The 19,503-nt window shown below is 42.5% G+C and overlaps 1 protein-coding gene across 1 annotated transcript; it reads right to left on the reverse strand.

Moving 5' to 3' along the window:
• Positions 1–13,942: 13,942 nt before the first annotated feature.
• Positions 13,943–19,112, reverse strand: LOC126927375 (uncharacterized). Its single transcript, XM_050743530.1, has 2 exons — positions 18,160–19,112; positions 13,943–14,544 (listed from the first exon to the last, which is right to left on the reverse strand). Exons 1-2 carry the CDS (start codon positions 19,061–19,063, stop codon positions 14,525–14,527), a joined length of 924 nt encoding a protein of 307 aa, XP_050599487.1. The 5' UTR covers positions 19,064–19,112; the 3' UTR covers positions 13,943–14,524.
• Between the last annotated feature and the right edge of the window lie 391 nt (positions 19,113–19,503).

Consider the following 19,503-nt stretch of genomic DNA (forward strand, 5'->3'; position numbering starts at 1 on the left):
GCGCTCTGCGTATGGCAGTCAATGTGGAATATAAAGCGCATCGTATTGTCGACATGTGTGCTATTGAATCGGAGTAACGTTGATTTGAATATTTAAGCCCGAACATACAAAATTGCATTTGGGCTGGATTTTGCAGGGACCAGAGTTGACACGGCGCAATCGAGCTGATAGGCAATGTAACTCCAGCAAATGCGGAGTACAAGGTGTATGGAATTGTCGACATATGTGCAAAAGAAGCGGCGAATCTTTGAATGCGATATTTAAGCATTAACAACAAAAACTATAATTACTCTGGATTTTACAGGGTCCAGAGTTGACAAAGCACAGACCGGCTGATTTGGCATCATATGTGGAGTATTCTGCGCATCGAATAGGCGACATAGAAACCAAGATACGTTCATTTGAATATGTAATATCTGAATATTTCGCCTGAAAATGCATAATTGCGTATACGCTGAGTTTGGCTGCGCCCACACGTTACATAACTCAAACCAGATAATATACATTGTGTTTGGCAGCAAAAGTAGCGTATATCGCGCATCGAATTGTCGGCATATCTGCAATGCAAACGGCGATACGGTGATTAGAATAATTAATCATGAATATGCAAAGCACCAATTTCGCTAGGTTTGACAGAGACCGGAGTTGACATGGTACAAACCAGCAGATGTGCGGTGCACATGACATCGGATGTGAAATGTAACGAGCATCGCTTTGTCGCCATATGTGCAATAGAAACGGAGATACATTCATTTGAATATGTTAACCTTAATTTGTAAAACTGCAATTACGCTTGATATGTCGAGGACCAGAGATGATATAATAGCACGAGCCAGCTGATGTGAGCTGTATTTGGCAAGCAATGAGGAGTATATCTCGCATCTAATTGATGACAAATCTGCAACTACAGCGATGATACATTGTAGTTAATATTCAATAATGGGCCTATTACGATACAGATAGTATTATCGTGACTGAAACACATTGCCGTCTCAGTAAAACCATTTTATTTCAAGCTTCGCGCTACAGTTCTGAATCCGGACAAGACCGTTTCAAGTTCTCGCAAGAGCAAGCAGTCAAATTAAGGTACTTACACGAGTTAGAGTCTAATACATTTTATTGGTCCAACATCGATGGGGCGATCTCGCATCGAAATTCTCAAAGGACCGCGTAACCTTCCAACGACGACCGCCGTACGAGCAGCGGATAAACTTATTTCGTGCCTTAGGTTGCCCTCACCACGTCCTCTACTCCTTGATTCTTGGTTGGTAGCTTTAGCGGCTGCAGGTCCGAGAAATTGCATCTTGACCCGCTTTCTCGTATGTCGCATGTGACGTCTCACTTTTCGCCGTAGACACTTGTCGGATCTACAAACGTTCAACCATTTGCGCGAGACAAGCGCGGCGCTCTGCAGGGACGAGGGATCCAATTTTCGAAGTATCAAGTGCGATACCTCCAGTGGTAGTTCGGAAATGATATCTACTTTACTTGGCACGAACAAACCAACGACGCGTAGTAGAGATCTAAAAAATTCCATGTTGCTTCTACTGTTGCGCGAGCACGACTGACGGTCTGGCTAAGAGTGGAGGCTTATATATGTGCTGTTCGTCACGGTGCACTGCGAGTTCCGGTTCCGGGTGAGAGTGCTGGTCAGGCAGAATCGATGGTATGTGCATGTATTTTCACTTACATCGGGTTCACATTATGATTAGAGTTAGAGGCGCGAAACGGATCTTCATTTGGTTTAGACGTTGTAGTTATGCAATAGAGCAGATATTTACTAGTGTAAATTTGATTGTTATATAATTTGACAAGTAGTCGTGGTAATTAGGTACTCGAGAAGCTAATGACAATGATCCTGGGTTCAATAACAAAGCCGCGGTCAACGGGATAACAGAATTCGTTTTCATCCTGATTCCAAGTTGTACCATACTTCCTTATCTACGGTATAGGTAGGACTGAATAAACTCTTTGTCAAAACATAGAATATCCACCGAGTGTTAAGGCTCTTTGTAAGTGGCTAATGTGACCTCGCGAGAGAATGATTTTCCGGCACGATGATGCTGCAGAGGAAAACTATGATGGGTGTGTCTAAGGGCACCAGAACATCGGATACGTGGTGAAATGACTTCGCTCGGAAAGAGATTGAAAGTGACGTTACTGTTAATTGGACAATTTCCATGTTGATGGTTAGAGAAGGATGCTAGTAGCCCTTGAGGGAACGTTGCTAGCGGGAAGCGTCGTCCGTGGATAAATAGATTTCACCTATCACCTCGTCGTTGAAACAAAGACTGTTTGCCTGTTTAGGACTGTTAAGGACTTTAATTAACTAAACCTTAAGGTTTATAATGGGTCCTCAGGCTAGCTAAACATATACTGCTGAGATGCGTTGACATCTGGCAATCATCATATCCGACGGATATAGTCTGCGTGTGGCGAGTCACGGGACAGAAACCGTTGGAATGTTTACTGTCACGTGCCGCTACGATTATTTCATTTAAGGACAGCTATAGAATTACTCCATGCCTTTATTAGACAAAACGTTCATCCCTTGACCGCGGCTACGTTCGGTGACTGGTTGTCGCCTCGAGGCCAAGTGCAGTATCACAAGTTTCGAACAATTACAATCGGACTAGATGACTACGATTGTTTAATTACAGCTATGGTAGAATCTAGATTACAATGTTACGGGATTTTCCCAAAATTCCAAACGGAAGGTTCCCGTGTTCTATCATCTCCGATTTATATTTATGCTTGATCTGTCTGGGACCAGTCTGGATATAGCGCAAACTGGCTAGCAAACGATGTATTTGGCAAGAAATGTGGAGTACCAGGCACATCGAATTGTCGACATATCAGCAACAGCAACGGAGATACGTGGTGTTGAATATTTGAGTCTGAATCTGCAAAACCACAATTACACTGCATATAACAGAGACCAGAATCGATGTTCTGGCGCGCAACACATCTGCACTCCATCCCGCGCGGCTTGGCATCCAACGGTCCACGTGCCATCCTTCGAAACCTCCATAGGCCCAAGGACCCATCATAAAGCCGAAATCCCAACTGCATTGTTCGCACATATGGCCTAAGTCAATCTGTTTGCCCGAAAAGACTTTCTAATTCTAGAAGTGTTTTCGGTCGGTTTTTAGAAAGGTCCTTGGGTTTATTACGCCCTCTTAAGAATTACGGAGAAGGCGGGTATTGGCCTAACGAAAAAAGCGGACATCTACCTAACGGAAAATCTGAGATTTCCCATAAACAATGTTGCCTAGGACCCACGTTGGTAGGAGGCTTCTTCCTCCTCTCTTCCTTTCTAACATTAGTCATAACCAATCGGCATCGCGGATCATTGCCCTCACTTTCCAATCTAACAATGTAATCAACGAATCCGCGTTCTTCGCTCAAAGGGCACACCAATACCGAGCTTCGTACTCACATCAGAATAAACTTTAGAGTTACATCATCTCTCACGGTGACTAGAGTTCCTGCAGTCCCTATAACTCATACCGTTCCTATATCTCTCAGAGTTCCATCGTCTCTCGCGGTGACTAAAGTTCCTCCAATCCCTATAACTCTCACCGTTCCTATATCTCTAAGAGCCTCCTATTTCTCTCACAGTATCCAGAAGTCCGACAGCTCCTACAGCTCTCTCGGACCTAGAGCTCCTATAGCTCACACTCTCATCTAAGAATAATCCATTTCTTCGTTATCTGTATCTTAAGCAACGGCGTTCTTACTCAGTGTGATTGTATAAATCGTTGGAAATACATATATTTTTTATAACTTTGTGACCCCCAGTGTTATACCACAACGACTACACCTATTATCCTAAGCGAAATACGGGGATCGAACTATCCGTGGAGTCGATTATTCCAATCGTAACGGGAATTTACGACTCCCATTGACGCGTATTCAAACGAACGCGTCTCCCCGCGATAGCTCGAAAATACAGTCGACACAGCGCAAACCGAATAAGTACTGTATTTGGCTGTAATTGTGGAGTATATCGCGCATCGCATTTGCGATATATATCCAATAGCAGCGCTGATACGTTGGTTTGAACATTTAGGCATGAATATGCAAAACAGCAATTACGCTGAATCTGTCAGTGACCAGAGAAGACGTAAGACAGAAGAGATGATAGAATCGGAAGAGGTGCTCTGTGCTCACCAGAAAATCAGGAGCATAACGCTCACCGAATTGTCGTCATATCTGCCATAGAAACGAAGATACGTTCCTTTCGATATTCAAGCATGAATATGCTAAACTGCTATTATGGTGTATTTGACAGGGACAAGAGTGAACAAAACGCTAACCTACTGATGTGCGCTGTATATGACATCAGTTGTCAAATATAACGCGCACCGAATTGTCTGTAAGTGTGCCATAGAAACGGAGATTCGTTGGTTGGAATATTTAATACTGAATATGTAAAGCTGCAAATACGCAGGGTTCGGCTGGGTCCCGATTTTACATGCATCAAACGGAATAACGTGCACTGTGTTTGGCAGCAAATTTGGAGTATAACGAGCCTCTAATTGTAGCCATATGTGCCATAGAATCGGAGATACGTCGGTTTGAATACTTAATCCTGAATATACGAAACTGCAACTACGCTGGATCTGGCTGGGTCCAGATTTTACATAGCGTAAACCGGATGATGTGCACTGTACTTGGCATCAGATGTGGAATATAACGCGCATCGCATGGCCAATGTTTCTGGAAAACAAGCGGAGATACCTTGATTCGAATATGTAAGCATTAATATCCAAAACTGCAATTTCGATGGATTTCTCCGAGTCCAGTCTTGACAGTGTGCAAACGGGCTGATGTGTGCTGTATTTGGCAGCAAATGTGCAGTATTACGTACATCCCATTGTCGACGTACCTACAATGGATACGGAGATACTTTCACTTTAATAACAAGGCTTGAATATGCAAAACTACAAATACGCTGGATTTGACTCGGTCCGGATTTAACACGGCTAAAACCAGATGAAGCGCTCTGCGTATGGCAGTCAATGTGGAATATAACGCGCATCGTATTGTCGACATATGTGCTATTGAATCGGAGTAACGTTGATTTGAATATTTAAGCCCGAACATACAAAATTGCATTTGGGCTGGATTGTGCAGGGACCAGAGTTGACACAGCGCAAACGAGCTGATGGGCAATGTAACTACAGCAAATGAGGAGTACAAGGGGTATGGAATTGTCGACATATGTGCAAACGAAGCGGCGAATCTTTGAATACAATATTTAAGCATTAACAACAAAAACTACAATTACGCTGGATTTTACAGGGTCCAGAGTTGACATAGCACAGACCGGCTGATTTGGCATCATATGTGGAGTATTCTGCGCATCGAATAGGCGACATAGAAACCAAGATACGTTCATTTGAATATGCAATATTTGAATATTTCGCCTGAAAATGCATAATTGCGTATACGCTGAGTTTGTCTGCGCCCACACGTTACATAACTCAAACCAGATAATATACATTGTGTTTGGCAGCAAATGTGGCGTATATCGCGCATCGAATTGTCGGCATATCTGCAATGCAAACGGCGATACGGTGATTTGAATAATTAATCATGAATATGCAAAGCACCAATTTCGCTAGGTTTGACAGAGACAGGAGTTGACATGGTACAAACCAGCAGATGTGCGGTGCACATGACATCGGATGTGAAATGTAACGAGCATCGCTTTGTCGCCATATGTGCAATAGAAACGGAGATACATTCATTTGAATATGTTAACCTTAATTTGTAAAACTGCAATTACGCTTGATATGTCGAGGACCAGAGATGATATAATAGCACGAGCCAGCTGATGTGAGCTGTATTTGGCAGGCAATGAGGAGTATATCTCGCATCTAATTGATGACAAATCTGCAATTACAGCGATGATACATTGTAGTTAATATTCAATAATGGGCCTATTACGATACAGATAGTATTATCGCATGTGACGTCTCACTTTCCGCCGTAGACACTTGTCGGATCTACATACGTTGAACCATTTGCGCGAGACAAGCGCGGCGCTCTGCAGGGACGAGGGATCCAATTTTCGAAGTATCAAGTGCGAAACCTCCAGTGGTAGTTCGGAAGTGATATCTACCTTACTTGGCACGAACAAACCAACGACGCGTAGAAGAGATCTAAAAAACTCCATGTTGCTTCTACTGTTGCGCGAGCACGACCGACGGTCTGGCTAAGAGTGGAGGCTTATATATGTGCTGTTCGTCACGGTGCACTTCGAGTTCCGGTTCCGGGTGAGAGTGCTGGTCAGGCAGAATCGATGGTATGTGCATGTATTTTCACTTACATCGGGTTCACATTATGATTAGAGTTAGAGGCGCGAAACGAATCTTCATTTGGTTCAGACGTTTGTAGTTATGCAATAGAGCAGATATTTACTAGTGTAAATATGATTGTTATATAATTGGCAAGTAGTCGTGGTGATGAGGTACTCGAGAAGCTATAAATAAAATAGCTATAAATAAATTCCCTTTATTTAGCACACAACATTTATACATATATCCTATACTCTAAAGACCTCGAAATGCTACTAGCACGCACGCTTTTTGTCAACCGGCTCCTCCATATACTTCTAACGCCTGACTTTTGTCTTTTGTCCCAACTAAGGCCTGGACGTCCTCTGACGCTTACACGCACATTTACATGTACAGCTTAAATGTATCATGTTCCTAACACGCCTCCTTACATTTATACTGTACACTTAATCGTATTTACATGCTTTGACGAATTACGTAACAGAAACTTTAACACTTATTGCTTTATCTACATTCCTCTTAGTTTACATTCATCCATGACCTAAACCTTTCGAATTTCTCTCTACGCAGTGAATTCGTAAAAATATCCGCAGTATTTTCGCCTGTAATTACTTTAAATATGTTTATCTTATTCTCCTTTAAGCACTCGTGAACGTAGTGCTAATGAACTTCAATGTGTTTAGAATTTTTTGTAAAATTTCCGTGCTTGGCTATACTTATCACTCCAGAGTTATCCTCATAAATTTTTACAGGGTTATCGTCTAGATTTACATTGAAGATTTTCATAATTTCCCTAATGGACATTAATTCACTCACCGCTTCCGATAGAGCTACATACTCTGCATACGTCTAGTCTTTTGTCACACACCTTTGTTTTTTAAACTTCCAACCAATTACATTTCCATACAATCTAATTACATATTCAGAAGTCGATTTCCTTTCTAAATGATCTCCTGCCTAATCAGCGTCCACATAACAATCTATCGTTTCACATTTTTCATTCCTTTTATAATCTAATCTTAAATCTCTAGTCCGGTACAAATATTTCAATATTTGCATAGCATATTTAAAGTGTGTCTCATTACAACAATCTTGAAATCTACTCAAATAATTCACACTATAATTTCTATCGGGTCTGGTATTTTCACTAATATACAACAATGCGCCAGTTAAATTTTTGTATTCAATATCCTCTCTATTTATCTCAGCTTTTTCAATTCTTAAGTTGGTCTCCATAGGTGTACTGTACAATTTGCTATTTTGTAACTTACATTTGTTTGCTAATGATTCAATGTATTTCTTTTGGCTTAATCTTATTTCATTTTTGAAATAATCATAGTCTATATTTATTCCAAGATATTCATTGACTTCATCTAAATCTTTCATTTCAAATCTATTAGTTAATAACTTCTTTACCCTTTGTATCTTCCTTTTATTTTTACTACAAATTAGCAAATCGTCTACATACATTAGCAAATAAACAACATTTTCTCCCTCTCCATGTGTATATAGGCACAACTCTATGTTATTCTTCTTAAAACCTAATCTCGTCACATACTTATCAAGACACTCATACCACTCCCTTCGACTTTCTTTTAACCCATAAAGCGCTTTCGATAGTTTACAAACTCTATTCGTTCCGTCCGCATATCCCTTTGGTTGATTTACATATACCTCCGAGGTTACTTCACCATTTAAAAAAGCAGATTCTACATTCATTTGCTCGATAATTAATCCATTTCGACAACAATATGTTAGCAATATCTTGAAGGTCTAATTACTCGCTACTGGGGAGTATATGTCATCGGCTACGTTTCTTTGTTGGAATCCTCTTACCACTAATCAAGCCTTATACGTGTCATCTGATTTTCTCGTGTAAACCCATTCTACATCTAATACGTCTTTGCCTTTTACCCTTTCTACCAATTTCCAAGTTTTATTCTTATAAAGACATTCTATTTCCTTATCCATAGCCTGTTTCCAATCTTCACTATCTTCACAACAAATCGCCTCCTCAAATGTACAAGGGATATCTACACTACAATAATTTGCATGGATTTCACTAATGATTTCTTTTTCTGGATATCTTACTGGAGTTCTCCTATTACGTGTAGATCTTCCAGGGATGTTTAAGCTTTCAAGACTGTTATCATTTTCATCTTCCCTACTTTCTAACTCTTCCTTATTCATGTTTACCAATAAATCATTATCATCAATGTCATCGTTATCTTTATCGAATGAATTCTTCACAAAACCGATACATTTTGTGTCTGTTTCTATGACCTCTACATGTCTCGCTATTGTTATTTTCCCACCTAATAAGACTCTGTAGCCTACTTCACTATATCCAAACAAAATTCCCATATCTGCCTTTTTATCCCATTTTGAAACTCTCTTTTGTTCTTACAAAAAATTTACTTCCATATAAATGTAGATTTTCAACACTCCCGAAGAATATTTCAAAAGGTGTCTTTCTCTCTATTGTATTTGCCAGTATTCGATTTTTCAAGTATACCGCTGTCCAATCAATTTCGAGCCAGTACCTTTTATGTACTTTCGCTTCCGCTAACAAGCAACGCGCCATGTCCATCACTGTTCTATTATACCTTTCCGTTGTCCCGTTTAATTCATGTACGTAGGTTGGGCAATTATTTATTCTGATACCTTTATCCCTAGCAAATTTATAAATTCGATTATTCAAGTACTCTTTTCCATTATCACATCTCAATATTATAAACCTCTTGCCCGTTAAATTCTCGGCTTCATTTACAAACTGTACGAAACAATCAAAGACCTCATCTTTTGATTTTATACAATAACTTCTAGCTATTTTGCTATAATTATCGATAAATGAGATGAAATATTTCTCTTCATTGAATCCGGTAGTCTTAAAACCGCACACGTCCGAATGAATAATTTCCATTATCTCCATAGCCTTGGTTCGATTATTTTTCAATGGTAAATTTTCCATTTTCCTTTTCATGCACACCCTACATTTCAAAAATTCCTTTTCAAATTCATTCGTTATACCAGTGACTAGCTGCTCTTTACCCAAAATATTTAAATATTTAAAATTTACGTGTCCTAGCATCCTATGCCATCTTTTCCTTTTACTCATATCACTACGTTCGGCGCTGTTTGCTAAGTGCTCCTTCCCTTTCAATATACTTTTCATTCTATATGTTCCCTTTTCTTTAACCGCTACCGCTGTAAGCTTATTGTCCTCATCTATTACTTTTGCAATATTTCCTATTGAAATGACCTTGTTCCTATTATCTGTTAACTTGCCTAAACTAATCAAGTTTGCGGACATTTCTTTCGCGCAAAAAACATTATCCACATTTATTTCATTTTGCATTCCAAATGCTTCAAAGTAACTTATAACATTCCCTAATTTTGTTGCCTTTCGATCTATTATCGCCTAAATATATATTTACCGGTTCTTTAAGGTCAATACATTTATCTAAATAATTTACGCTGTTAATTATGTGATCTGTGCAACCGCTATCTAATAGCCACATTACTTCATAATTACTTATCTCGTTCGCCTCGCCGCTGTGTGCTGCGTGCGCCGTTGTTATCCATGTGCTTGATCTTGAGTTACCATGCTCGCTCGTGCCGGTTGTTGACTGACGATGGAAATTTCCATGTCCCCTGCTCGTATTTCCTTTGTTTCCTCCTCCTCTGCTGCGACAACGTGTTGACCCAAGCCAAAAACTGATATACTGTTTCCCGCTTCGACGCCATTTTGACACTCTCTCGCAAAATGTCCTACTCTTCCACATCTGAAGCATCCTCCCTTTTTTGCAGAAAAGGCGTTGGTTTGCATTTCTCCTCGATTGGACTTATTTTTCTTCTCCGCTATTTCAATTTTATTTTTTACATACGCTGCCGTTTGATTTTCGGCTTTCAGTGCATCTACTATATCCGCTATGTAGCTGTATTCTTCGGGTAGCGTAATCAGCATGTAAGTTAGTTTTTCCCTCTCACTCTCTTGTGCACCAGCACATTTTAATTCGTTTATTAATTTTTCGAAATCGCTAAATAACGATGCTGAATCACTGCAGTTCTCAAGTTTTATCTTTTCCAATCTCCTTCTGCATACGACCTGTAGTGCCGTCGACTCTTTCAAGTTTCATGTCATCAACCTTTTTTACTATCTCATACGCCGTTTTTTCTTCTCTAATATATTCCAATTGTCTGTTTGTGATGGCACTATAAATTATATTTATTGCCTTCGGATCCTTTTTGTCCCAGTCTTCACTGTCTGTTTCTGTCTTCACCCTAGTTGTGACAACCTCGCATTCTCTATACTTGAGAAACGTTGTTATTCTTTGCTTCCACATACCGTAAATATTCATCGAAAATAGGTATCATGATTTCCAATCTCTCCATTTTAAATGATTCCTGATCAGTTACTCAAGCGTTCCTACGTGCTCGAAGTGTATTTTTCCTCTTTGTAACCTTTGAACGTTTCTTTCTTTACTGAACACTCACTCGATCTAACTCGCAATATTGAAAACCATGCACTAAAATAACTGGCAAAACTATGAACCACGCTCTGCTACCATGTAAAGATATAGAATGGACTCGGAAATACAAATAATTCCCTTTATTTAGCACACAACAGTTATACATATATCTTATACTCTAAAGACCTCGAAATCCTACCCGCACGCACGCTTGTTGTCAACAGACTCTTCCAGATACTTCTAACCACTGACTCTTGTCTTTTGTCCTAACTAAGGCCTGGACATCCTCTGACGCTTATACACACATTCACATGTACAGTGTAAATGTATCATATTCCTAGCAGAATTGTTATGCGACTGATGCATCAACATACCATGCAAGAAGAATTGGAAACTAGGACAAAAAGGAAGAGCTTTGAAAGAGATACTTATAATCATAGTAAACGACAAAAAATTCGTATATGTTCAAGTGAATCTGACGAGGAGGATATTGATGAAAAGGTAGTTGACAATAGAAGAATACAAGTAATAACACAAGAGTCAAACAATCTCCTCGATAACGGCAAAAGGATGATGCGAATGATGGGATATAAGGCGGTTACGGCCTCGGAAATAATGAACAAGGTCGTTTAGAGTCAGTTCAAGCACCTAGACAGCATGGTCGCAGAGTCTTTGGACATCATGTTCCTGGACGTGAAGATTCAGGTCTTAAATGGAATCCTGCAGAGGAAGTTATAAAGTTTGTAAAAGATATGAAATGGTGATATGAAAAGTTGACCACAGATGATGAAATTGATTTCTGTTGTGAAGATATAGTGAAAACTGTTATCAATGCGAAAACGGTATTCGCCCATTTGGATGACGTTGAAGTGCGTCGAGCAAGGACACGTTGTAATCCTCATGAAACAATTCGTGGTGCACTTTTTTTAAATCGTGCTACTGTTAAAATGGCGAATACAGATAGAGCATGTAACTTTATGTTTACTAACCCAAAAGGTTTGAGGGAGAATGGGCTGCTATACTTTGCAGATGTATGTGCTGGGCCAGGAGGTTTTAGGGAACATTTTCTATGGCGAATACGAATTCAAATTACGAATTCAAATACGAATTATTTCAACCCCCCCCCCGACTAGTATAGGTAGCCTTAACTCAAATACATCTGACAGTTACAACAACAAAGACTCCGTTATTAGTCCACATGATCTTCGTCCTCTTCACACGCGACAACTACAGAGGTAATACCGGAAAATATAATTAATAAGATGGTCTTCTGAGTGGTTTAATTGCAATAGTATTGGGGATGAAATATACTTTTTCAAATCATATGCGGCATTTCGTATAATAACTGAATGGTTATAGGAAAGAATGACGACGTTAAGCCGTACGATACGATTGCATAGCATATTTTATAATTGTATAACAAATATTTCCCGCAGGGAGGGCTCGCTTATGTGAGCCTATGAGGGCTGGCAAACCCACTTTCCCGAAGCCAGGGGGACCGTCGGGACAAGCGTCTCGCATACGCGAGTCCCTATGTACTCCGCAGGGAAGGTCGTCGGGGGTGAAAGGCGTTTAATTACTATTACATCCTCTCTACGTGGCCTTGGGCAGTAGCGCACCCACGATCCTGATGCCAAGGATGAGACCGCCGGGATAAGTTCCCGGGTACAAAAGTACCTTGAGGCCCCCGCTTACGTGAGTCCCATCTGGAACGCCGAGCTCGGTTAGCAGGTCGCTGGCCGGCAGTCAGATGGCCGTACATCCATACGATATTCCCACCAACGACTAAGGTTGGTACCACGGGCGGTCGAGTTACAGCCCGGAGGCAGTAGCGACCCCTCTGATCGGCCAATTAATGGGTATGGACACGTGGTGGCAGTGGTTGATGGACAAGATGCTGGCAAGAGGGCCGATTTAAGGTGGAGACTCCACCGAATGGCCTTCGGCGGGTGAGCAGCGTCCCACCTGCTCCGAAACCGTACTGGTGAGACGGGAGGGCTTAGAATGTGCCCCGTTCGACCTGATACGAGCGACAGCTCCTGCAGACTAAGCTGATCCAGGGAGCAAGGTATTGGGTGCCTTGTGCGATGGTTGGGCATAATCTCAACTCCTATGGTCCTAGGGGGCCCGGCTACTGTGTGGAATTATATTCGAGGAAAGCACCCGTTACCAAAAGACAATGCTATTTGTATAACAAATATTTAGTCGACACAATTTGTCTTTATTTGGAATGATTAGATACCTGCTTGTGGCAGCTGCTCCCATAATAGAATAAGTTGCAGTACCTTAGTCTAGAATCCATTACTTCCCAACATCAATATTTGACTCAGGTCTTTTATAATGAAATATGTAGAGGACAGGGTATATGGGAAGTTTGACCGTCAGACTTACTTGAGGTTATCGATTGTCGTCGTAATCGCCGAATTTACTTAAAATAATAAAGTAAGGTACAGCCTATGGGCCCTGAGTCGTAGATACAATGTGTAAAAATATTCCATAAATGTTCGTCACGAAATTCAGCAGATCGCTCGTTGATACCCGTAGGTATTCGAAGATACTTTACTCTTTGTGTTGCCTCGGTTTACTTATACTGGTCGGGGCGGAAGTCGGAAGATTCAAAATCGACTTTGTTCGAAGTAGCGGCAACATTTTTATGATCCGAGTGTATTTACTTGTATCCTTACGATCCTGATACTCCGAGGCAAAATAACAATAGGATTTGAATTGCCCTCTGGCTCATATGCCGCAACAAATTTTTATAGTTTATGCTCATGTATAGGTACTTATGAACTATCTAAAATATATGTCGGATTGAAGTCAGGATTATGGAGATGGGCGTTTAATGAATTTTCATTGGAATTAGCCATTGCCGTGATACAATGGAGAGTTTATTAGCACGGGCTTATTAACAAGATTACGCACTAGTGATGATGACCTTAGGTTCGAAACGAATCCGCGGTCACGGGATGGTAAACGTATGTTCTCGCACTGTTCAAGTCTAACTCTTTATTAACTAGATGCGATGTATTCGCTGGTTGTAAGGTGGCACTGTCATTCGTCGATGAGATCGTACGAAAGAATGAATCTCCGTCTCGACGATGTCGTCGAGGAAAACTATATTGAGTGGGTCTAAGGATATGAGATCCTCGGATTCGTCAAAGAAAGCTTTCGTTCAAAAGGAGAGGGAAATTAGCGCTGTTGCTAATTGGTCGATCTCCATATCGGCGTTTTGAAAGAGATGCTGGCCGCCCTTGAGGGGAGGTTGTTGACGGGGAGCAACGCTCGTGGAGGATAGGTTTCTCCTATCTTTCCGTAGTTGCAACAAAGTCTATTTGACGGACTTCGCTTGACTAAATCTTAAGATCTATAGCGGGTCCTTACGTTAGCTAAACATACGCCACAAAGGCATGCCGACACCCGGCGATCATCTTACCCGAAGGACAAAATCTGCGTGTGGCGGGCCGCGGGATAGAAACTATTGAAGTATTTACTGCCACGTATCGCTACGACTATTTCTTTTAAGGAGAGGTATAGAGTTACTCTGTGCCTTTGTTAGATAAAACGTTCATCCCTTTGACCGCGGCTACGTTCGGCGACTGATTGTCGCCTCGAGCCCAAGCTCATGATCATAAATCTCGAACAATCGGAGCGGCATTCGTTTAATCCAAGTTACAGAGTTGCGGTATTCCCGCGAATCCAAGGAGGAGCTCCGGCGTTCTTTCATCTCCGACACGGCCATTCTGACTATCACACGTCCTCGGGTGTAGCTACAATATTGAGAGTTTTCTTAACGTTAGTCTCGGCTTATTTAGACATTAAGTTAAATTGTAAACAATTAACATTGTTTACAATTGTAAACAATTAACATTGTTTACAATTTAACTTAATGTCTAAATAAGCCGAGACTAACGTTAAGAAAACTAAATAAGCTGAGGGTCCAGTGTAACAATAAAATTTTGTTCGGAGGTTTGACAACGAAAGGAATAGAAGAGAACATGAATTAGTAACGTTGTAATTAATATTGGAAGTGCTAGTTGCATCCTGTGGGTTATCAGTCGGGTCATAACGGCGAAATGGACCAGTCTCGATTTCGTACCCCAATGGATCTCGTTTTTCTAGATCGCACGACCGCACCAAACTTCGTAACGCTGTAGCTCATGGTGCGCGTGAACACATCACTTGCCCCTTTACCGAGCTTCATAACTCTATAGCTCATGGTGCGCGTGAACACATCACTTGCCCCTTTACCGAGCTTCATAACATACTCCGTAAGGTGCTACGGTCTTTGTGCTAAGGATCTTCCGAGATCGAGGTACTCATGTCGTCGTGGTCACTGTTATTGCCGTCACTACCGACGTCCAACTCAGCGGGAACGCGACTGTCCGGCATTTTTCTTAATCTGTCGTGACTGTCTTTATACGATCGTTTACCGTCTAGCGTTTTTAGAATATATCTATCTCCTTCCAAAATCTCGGTTATTACAAATGGACCCTTGAATTTCGGCTCTAGCTTGGTTTGGTTTCTTTCCTCGTTCTTGCGTAGTACGAAGTCGCCGAGGTTAAACCTAACCACTTTAGCTTTGTTCCTATCAAATCTTTCTTTGTCGTATTGGGCGTTACTTTCTATGTTCTGTACGGCCTGCTGCCTTACATCGGAGATATCGACTTCTTTTTCTTCAATATTGTCGGGTAGCAATAGGTCATACGGTCTCGCCGATCTACCGATTAGTAGTTGTAAGGGGCTCGAATTAGTCACGCGGTTGACGGTGCAGTTCAACGCTAGCTGCATTTCCCCAATCGCGTCTTGCCACGGCCGCCCGGTCGTCTCTACTGTCGTGAACATGTTTTTCAACGTGCCCATAACACGTTCTACTTGTCCGTTAGCCCTACTGGCACCGGTCGCTATCAAGTGAACTTTAATTCGTTTGCTTTCGCAGAACTCGCGAAATTCTTTACCCGTAAAACACCTTCCCTGGTCCGCTATTATCCGACAGGGACTCCCGAATAAAAATATAGCGGATTTAAGCGCTTTAATGGTGTTAAAAGAATCTATCCTATGAGTATGATGCAGGTATACGAATTTAGTGAAGGCGTCGATCAATACAATGACGTACTCCTTCGAATCGCTTTTACCACTCAGCTTGCCCGTTATATCCATGTGGACCGTGTGCCAAGGTATGCTGGCCTTGGGTATGGGATGCAGTTCGGCTTGTATCTTACCTGAACTAGCCTTCGAAACTCTACAAGCATGGCAGTTCTCTACGAACTTGCGAACGTACTTCGCCATTCCTTCGAACCAGTAATACTCGTACAGTTTCTCGAGCGTCTTATCCCAACCCAAGTGCATAATTGACTGATGCACATGGTTAATAACGGACCACCTAAACCCTCTTGGAACAATAGGTAAACTGAGAGTCCAGCCTCTTCTTTGAATTTTCCGGTGGAGAGTACCGGACCGGAATTCGTAAGTATTCGCGATGTCTTCCGCGAGCTCATCATTTTGCAATTTTTCGACAATTCCCGAAATTTGGGGGTCACGACGTTGTTCGGCTAGTAGCCAGTCTTCCGAAATTTCGGCCAGATTAACCATTTTCTCTTTGATTTTGTCGAATCTAATAGGGTCAACGCCTGTGGGATTTCGCGAAAAGAAATCTACGTGGGCCATTCGCTTGCCCTCCCGATACACAATGTCGAAGGTAAACGTTTGCAAGTAAGCCCACCACCTGTGTACCCTGTCATTCAAATGTACTTTGCTCTTAGACGCTTTTAATGAATTGCAGTCCGTGACGACAAGAAATTCCCGTCCGTGCAGGTAGTGGCGGAAATGTTTTATGGCGTTTACAACAGCTAATGTTTCGAGTTCATAAGAGTGATATCTGGATTCCGTGAGGCTGGTTCTTTTACTATAGTATTCCACTACTCGATTTTTACCTTCCACCTCGTGCATCAAAATAGCCCCAAATCCTTCGGAGCTAGCATCGGTATGTAATTCTATTGGGTAATTGGGGTCAAATAGCATTAACACCGGTGCGTCGGTCAGAACGGAGATTACCTCTTGTCTTATTTTTTCGTGCCTGTCCGCCCATGTTATATTTTTACTGCCGGACGTAAGCGCGTATAAGGGTTTTAACAATTGCGAAAATTTAGGGATGAACTTCCGAAAGTACGAGGCTAGCCCTATGAACTGCCTGAGCTGTGTGACGGTCGTCGGCGCGGGTAGGGAGCTTAAGGCATATACTTTACCCGGGTTGGGACGGACTTCTCCGTTCTGGATTACGTATCCCAAATAGAGTATCGACGTCTTCAGGAAAGAGCACTTAGAAAAGTTAAACGAAAACCCGGCGTTTACAAGGGTACTTAACACGATGTCCAACCTCTCTAAGGCTTGATCTATTGAGTCGGCGATAATTAGGACATCATCCAAATAGACAACGACGTAGGAATACGCAAGGTCGCCCAGGGCATTGAAAATGGCCCTCTGAAAAACGGACGGTGCATTTTTCAATCCGAACGGCATCGTTACGTACTCGTACTGCCCGTCAGGTGTAACGAACGCCGTGTATTCCGCCGAATTGGGATGTATAGGAATTTGGTGGAACCCGCTGGCCATGTCCAGGCTAATGAAGTATTTCGCCGTTTGTAACCTCGCGATTTGGTCCGCGATAAGGGGTAGGGGGTACCGGTCCGCGATCGTATTCTTATTCAACGCTCGAAAATCTACGCACAATCTATCCGAACCGTCCTTTTTCTTCACGAGTAGCATGGGGCTCGCGAACGGCGAATTGCTAGGTCTTATAATGTTAGCTCTGAGTAGTTCGCTGATTCGCGCTCGTACGATCCTCCGCTCTTCCTCGCTAAGTCTATAGGGGCTTCTTTGGACGGTGATGTTAGGGTCGATCAACCGTATTTCTAATTGGCCCGTATTTACGCGGGTACGTGGGAAACCCGTGATGAACGAGTTTTTGAATCTGTCGAGAATGGAAATTAATCGGTCTTTATCGTCGCCGAGTACCTCGGTGTCTACATCATTGAGGTCGATCGCAGGTTCGGCGATATTATTACAGACATTAACCGTTTTCGACTTACAAATATCGAGGTTATTGCGCGTCATGAGTACGTCGAAGCCTTGCCTTAAAATTTCGCACCCAATAATAATATCGTGTTTTAAGTAATTGTCGGCAAGGACGTGAAAAATTACCTCCAGTGTAAGACCGCTGATACATACGGCGGACAGAATTTGGGTCGTACTCTTAACGCAAGTGTTCCCAATTCCTCGCATTACTACTATCTCGGTCGCTCTCTTGCCGGAAAATTTTGAAGCTACCGATTCTTTGATTAATGAGCATTCAGCTCCGGAATCAAAACAAAACAGGAACGACTCACCCTGGTGACTTAATTTACCGGTCGGGGCCTCCACCACACAGAGGTTAACCTGTCGCTCCTCTTTCGTAGCAGGGTTTCCTCTACGTAAGGTCGGGCAGTTGGGCGCGATGTGGCCCTCCTCGTTACACCTGTAGCAGGACACCTTCGAAGACGTGGCAGCCCGGTTTTCCCCTGATTTTCGATTGCGTTTCTCCGCCTCCAGTCTTGTCCTCTCGCGGCACTCAGATGCTTTATGTCCGTGTCTACCGCAGTGGTAGCACTTGTGTCGGGAGTCAGAAGGCTTATGCCGTTTAGCTTCGGGACTCGCGGAGGAGTTGCTTACTGAAGACGCCGGCCTCTTCACAGAATCGGAGAGCACTGTCATTTCGCCTGTGAGCTGGTCCTCGGTCTTGATATCGTTCGTGAGTGCTATCCGTAGGACGCGCTGGTCCTGTGAACCTATATGAAGGAGCACGGTAGCGTTGACTATCTCGTCCTTGGTACACCTTTCCCACCTCGCCATCAGGAAGGAACGTAAACGGCTGCTGTAATCTCCCAGGGTTTCACCCTCCAGTCGTGCTTGGTTTTTCATCTTCCATAGCGCCGTGGCGGCTGTCTCTTTCCCACCAAAGCGTGTAAGGAAACGGTCTTTAAACTTTGGCCAAGAGGAAATTTGAGTAGCAGGTACTTGTGTAAGCCACTGCGCTGCCGAGCTTTCTAGAGCGGCACTCAAGGCACAAAGTAGCGCACCGCCTTGCAAAGGTTTTTCTTCCATGATCACGTCAACAGTCGCACACCATGCGGCTGGGTCAGAACCCAAGCTTCCGGGGTTAAAACGCGGAAGCGGCACGATCGTAGATGTTTCACTCGGTCTTTGCTCTCGCGGCTGAGTTATCTGGCGCACGATGGCCATGAGTTGTTCCATCGTTACGTATGGCCCTGATCCCACTTCTGATGTCGGATTGAAGTCAGGATTATGGAGATGGGCGTTTAATGAATTTTCATTGGAATTAGCCATTGCCGTGATACAATGGAGAGTTTATTAGCACGGGCTTATTAACAAGATTACGCACTAGTGATGATGACCTTAGGTTCGAAACGAATCCGCGGTCACGGGATGGTAAACGTATGTTCTCGCACAGTTCAAGTCTAACTCTTTATTAACTAGATGTGATGTATTCGCTGGTTGTAAGGTGGCACTGTCATTCGTCGATGAGATCGTACGAAAGAATGAATCTCCGTCTCGACGATGTCGTCGAGGAAAACTATATTGGGTGGGTCTAAGGATATGAGATCCTCGGATTCGTCAAAGAAAGCTTTCGTTCCAAAGGAGAGGGAAATTAGCGCTGTTGCTAATTGGTCGAT

The sequence above is a fragment of the Bombus affinis genome, unplaced genomic scaffold (assembly GCF_024516045.1).
Source record: "Bombus affinis isolate iyBomAffi1 unplaced genomic scaffold, iyBomAffi1.2 ctg00000088.1, whole genome shotgun sequence".
NCBI classification, from domain to species: Eukaryota; Metazoa; Arthropoda; class Insecta; order Hymenoptera; family Apidae; genus Bombus; species Bombus affinis.